The sequence below is a fragment of the Hyaena hyaena genome, unplaced genomic scaffold, assembly GCF_003009895.1.
Source record: "Hyaena hyaena isolate Hyena2069 unplaced genomic scaffold, ASM300989v1 scaffold_4, whole genome shotgun sequence".
Taxonomy (NCBI): Eukaryota; Metazoa; Chordata; class Mammalia; order Carnivora; family Hyaenidae; genus Hyaena; species Hyaena hyaena.
The window spans coordinates 4,447,036-4,451,891 of record NW_024080636.1 but is presented as its reverse complement, the minus strand read 5'-3'; the positions used below and the strand labels follow the sequence as shown (position 1 = coordinate 4,451,891).

Below are 4,856 nucleotides of genomic sequence, written 5' to 3'. Positions count from 1 at the left end.
TCTCTCTCTCCTTTCTAGCCCCTCCCTCCCTCCCCCTGCTCTCCCTCCCTCAGTTCCTTCCCACACCCACAGGCATTCCCCCAGTACCCACCAGGCTCCACCCCCACCAGGCCCAGACCCCCCGACTTGCTCCCCGTGGTTCGTCTCTGGCCCAGCACCTCCCACCTTCTGCCGAGTCACGTCACTGATACCAGGCCAGGGTCCCCGTCGGCCAGGACCTCTCTCTGCCTCGTGCCCAGGGCACAGAGTAGGTGTTCAGCAAACGCTGCCGGGGCCGGGGCGCACCCGTGCCACCTACACCGGCCCTCGGGCCTGCTCTCCCGCTGCCGGTGGCCACCCCGGGGCCGCTGTGGCCTAAAGGGGAAAGAAGGGGCAGCTGGGGCGCCGCCTGTACCGCCACTGCTGCCGACATGTCGCGCTGGCCGCCAAGACGGTGTCCGAGCTGTGGCGCCGTCGTCACCCTTGCCGTCACCGACACGGCCCACGTTCCTCGGTGCTGCCGTGGCGGGTCTGGGCGAGCCAGCAGCCGCGTGGGCAGGCCCACCTGCCTGGGGTCCCAGCTCGGCCCCTCGGGGCTGCCTCACCTGCCTGCGCCTCGGTTTCCTCACCTGTAAAATGGGGACACGGCAGCCTGGCCTCATAGCGCCGTTGTGAGCACCGAATGCCCACTGGGGCCCCCAGCCTCCCGCACTGTCGCCCCCGCCCCCCGCAGGGCCTCAGCCCCCAGGCCCTCGAGGCCCCCGCCCCACCCCACCCCGCAGCTCTCTCTGGAGCCTGGGTGGCTCTGCTCATCTCCCCCTGACACGTGCCGGGAGCCTGCTGACGTCTGGGAGTCACGCCTGCGCGCTGTCCAGGCACCACCCACCGTCTTACCTCCACCTGCGGCCTGCGGGACTCCTGTCATTCCCTTTTAGCAAACACAGACCCAGAGAGGGTAAGCGGCTTGCCCAAGGCCACGCAGTAAGTTCGTGGGCTCGAGCCAGACCTCCCCGCTCCCGGGTCTCCCAGAACCAAGTAGGAGCCAGCCGCAGGCTAACCCGGTGCACAGCCGTGGCTCCCAGACTTCAGTGGGGGGTGGGGGGAGAGGGCAGTCCCCTGGGGTCTTGTTAGACTTGCCCGTTCTGAAAGGCGTGGCCTGGGTGGGGGCTGGGAGATGCCGTGGTGCCCGTCTGGGGACCGGCCCCGGCTGATGGGACAGGACCGAGAACAACCGCAGGGACACAGCATGTCCAGAGAGACTGGGCTGTAGGGGAGGGCAGAGTCCTAGCGGGCTTCCTGGAGGAGGAGGCAACATCAAGCCAGACCTGGGGACATGAGGGGTTGGAACAAAATGGAAAAGCCACTTCAGACAGAAGAAACAGCACCAGTGAAGACCACAGTGGCCCTGGAAATTGCGAGAGGGCTGCAGCTGTCACGTGACCTAAGACAGACCCGACTCCCGCCCCCACGGACGGCCCCCCTCAGCCCGGAGGCCTTCCTCTGGCCGCCAGCGTGGCCTCTCTCACCCCCTTCCTCCCTGACCCAGATGGAGCACCCTCTGGCTCGATACAGAACTCATTCATATGCTTCCCTCGGGGGGTCCCCGGAGCTTCCGGGCCCCAGAACCTTCCTCCCGATGAAGCTCGGGCATCACTTTTACCCCCGCGGCCCTGTGGCCGGACCCTCAGTGTGTGGCTCCTGCAGACCACCCCCCAACAGCAGGCAGTTCCAGAAAGCCAGCCGACAAGAAGGAGGAGCATCACTTCTTTCCTCAGCATCACATGGAACGCCAGGGGGGCCTCCGTGATTGGAATTCAGAAGTGGAGGGCCACGTCCCCGGCTCTCGGCCAGACTGGGAGACCCGGGACGGGTCCCCTTGAACCGCTGGCTTTGCCGGCTGGAGCCCGGCTTCCTGCCCCCGCGGCCCGGTTCAGTGGAGGCCGCACGCCTGCTTCCTCCCCTGCTCTGTCCCCACTGTGCGCTCACGCCTTTGGTGAAAACCCAGCAAGGTGTTTGTTCCTTAGCGCTGCCCCCCGCCCGTGCAGCACCACGGGGGGGGGGTGCCGGGCCCAGACCCAGAGGCCCCCTCTGCTGTGCGTCCTCAGACACGGTGCTGGCTGTCTCTGAGTCTCAGTACTTCCCTCAACAATGCTGATGAGAACTACGGGGAGGAGGGGACCTTGCCCAGGGCTGAGCACACAGTAGGGCTACAGGGAACATAGATTCTTTTCCAGGAACCATATCCTTACCCCTAACCAGCTGGCCTGCCCTTCCTTACCCCGGGGATGCTTGGCCCAGGGAGGAGCAAATTTCAAATCACAGCCAAGCTGGTCCTATGCTGAGCACTCAGGTAGTGCTCCCTATGCTTCTCCTCCCCCCTCCCCCCCCGGCTAGACTATAAGAACGAGGGTTTTGTCCACTTGGGTTGCTGCCTCGTCTCAGCTTTCAAACCCTTATTTGGTGAATCCCCGTTTTACAGATGAGGAAACCAAAGCACAGAGAGGTTAGGTAACTGGTCCAGGGTCACCCCGCGGGTCTCTGGCAGAGCCAGCATTTGAACACAGGCAGCTTGCTCCGACCAGACTGGGCATCATGGGGAGCTTCCTGGAGGAGGTGGTCTTCAAGGGTGAGGAGTAATTGGGCAAAACATAAAGGGGGTGTTGCTGGTGGGAAGAAGAGCATGTGCAGAGGCCTGAGTAAGGGGTCAGGGCCCCCGGGGTGTCTGCAGGGAACAGCTATCCTGGAACAGAGTGCATCTCAAGGCTCTCTTCCTTAATAGAATCATCCGGTTCTTTATCTGGTGAGAGCCCCTTTACTGATGATATTCCACAGGAGGCCAGAAATGTCCCCTGAAAGTTTTCTGGGGCTCAGGGCCTTCTCCCTTTCTGCCCTTTCCCTGCCCAAAGGGCCGCCGTAGATCCGGACAGAAACCCCAATTCAACCCAAATGGAATAAGTCTGGGTGCTTAGGACAGCCTGGGCCCCGGGGTCCAGAAGAAAGGACCCGAGCACATCCAGAGTGACTGGGGTGTGCGCACGTAGGTTTTCTCACTTGTAACCGTGAGTAACTATGACCTGGGGCAGAGGGGAGGGGGGAATGGAACGGTTTGGAGGGGCATCCTCGGGCAGTCCGCGGTTCGAATCCCGCGTCAGCCCTCCCGAGTCGTGGCATCTGGATGGGCCCTACAGCCGCCCGCCCCTTCCAGGCGGAAGGGAGCATCAGGAGAGGGTGGTGAGGAGCCCAACTGCCCAGGGCCAGAACTCGGCCACCCCGATTACGGGTCCTTTCCTCCGCCTCAGTCTGTCACCGGGGGTGGCCGTTTCCTTTTATGCCTAATTTTCTTTTTGGTTTTTAACTTTATTGGTTCATTTTTGAGGGAGAGGGTGGGGGAGGGAGACACAGAATCTGAAGGGGGCTCCAGGCTCCGAGCTGTCAGCACAGGGCCCCATGCGGGGCTCGAACCCACGAACCGTGAGATCATGACCTGAGCCGACGTCAAAAGCTTAACCGAGTCCCCCGGGCGGCCCCGAATTCTGCATCATCGAAGTGCCTGCGCTTCCTGGTGAGCACGGGGGGACTGGACGCACCAAGTCTGTGCCCCACAAACGCAGCCGCCGGCCCCTGCGGCTCTTTCCACTTTCTAACTGTTGCCGCCCGCACATCGAGTTGCGCGTCCAGAGTTTTTAACTCAACGGTCAGTGTCGATGAGCTGCCCGCGTTACGGAGAAGTTTTCGTAACACTGCTGTAATAGCGGCCTTATCGGCCGTGGAGAGGCGACGGCCATAAGTCAGTGGCCCACTTCCCCATCTCGGGCCGCCTGGGGCTTCTGACTGTACCCCCCGCACACCTCCTTCCAGCTTCGGAGCCTCGCTCCTTCTCACGCGGGCCCCTCGGCCTCCAGGACGAGAGGCTTCCCAGATGCGGGCCCAGCCGAGCAACCCGGTGCCCGACAGGAGCCACCTGCCTCATGGGAACAGCCCCGCCCGCTAGGAAGCTCTATTTTTTTTTTTTACAGGCAGGAAACAGAGTGCTCAGATGCAGAGGCTGTCGGAGACAGACCTGGGCTCAGATCTTGCTCCCCGTTTTGTAAATTTATTTATTTTGAGGCAGGGAGGGGCAGAGAAAGAGGGAGACCGAATCCCAAGCGGGCTCCGCACTGTCAGGGCAGAGCCCGACTCGGGGCTCGATCCCGTGAACCGCGAGGTCACGACCTGAGGCGAAATCAAGAATCGGAAGCTTAACGGACGGAGCCCCCCCGGGTGCCTCGCTGCCCCAGGTTTTGATGTAGCCGAACTCCCCTCCCCTGGAAGGCGGGTTAGAGACAGTGCTGTCTGGTTCAGAAGGAGGAGACAGAGAAGGCTGCGCACACAGCAGTCACTCTGCCGATGTCCCTCCTCACCCCCCGCCCCCCGCATCCATCAGGGTGTGGCAGCCTGTCCGTGATGCTGGGAACAGCAGTCGCCGTCCCAGGGCCCACAGCCTGTGGGCTGAGCACTAGCTGGCCCGGGGGCAGACAACACCCAGAAAGGGTTTCAGTGGATGAGTAGGAGTTTTCTGGGAGAGGAGATACGGCCTTCTGGGCGGAACGCAGCTCAGGTTAAGTCCCAGAGGACGGAAACGGCTAATGAGAGGTGGGGAGCCCTGGGAGCCCCCGGTCCTGGGCAACACCCCTCCCGGCTCCCCGCCCCTCGCTGGTCCCCTTCACGGCTCCCTCCGACACCAGAGGGCCCAGGGCTCCTTCCTTGAACGTGTTCTCTCCGTCTCCACCCACCCGTGGGGCCCGCTCCTGCCCCCCACCCCCGCCCAGCTCCACACGGGTCCCCCCGCACCTGCCTTCCAGGTCTGCGTCCACGCGGTGTTGACACGCAAACCAGCA

The 4,856-nt window shown here is 63.1% G+C and overlaps 1 protein-coding gene across 1 annotated transcript in view; it reads left to right on the top strand.

Moving 5' to 3' along the window:
• The window catches only part of SHISAL1 (shisa like 1), a 20,117-nt gene extending 18,258 nt beyond the window's left edge, over positions 1–1,859 (top strand). Inside the window, exons 4-5 of the mRNA XM_039235571.1 lie at positions 361–530; positions 1,684–1,859. Of these exons, the coding sequence (XP_039091502.1) occupies positions 361–530; positions 1,684–1,859 (346 nt within the window). The remainder of the gene's footprint in view (positions 1–360; positions 531–1,683) is intronic.
• Positions 1,860–4,856: the final 2,997 nt, after the last annotated feature.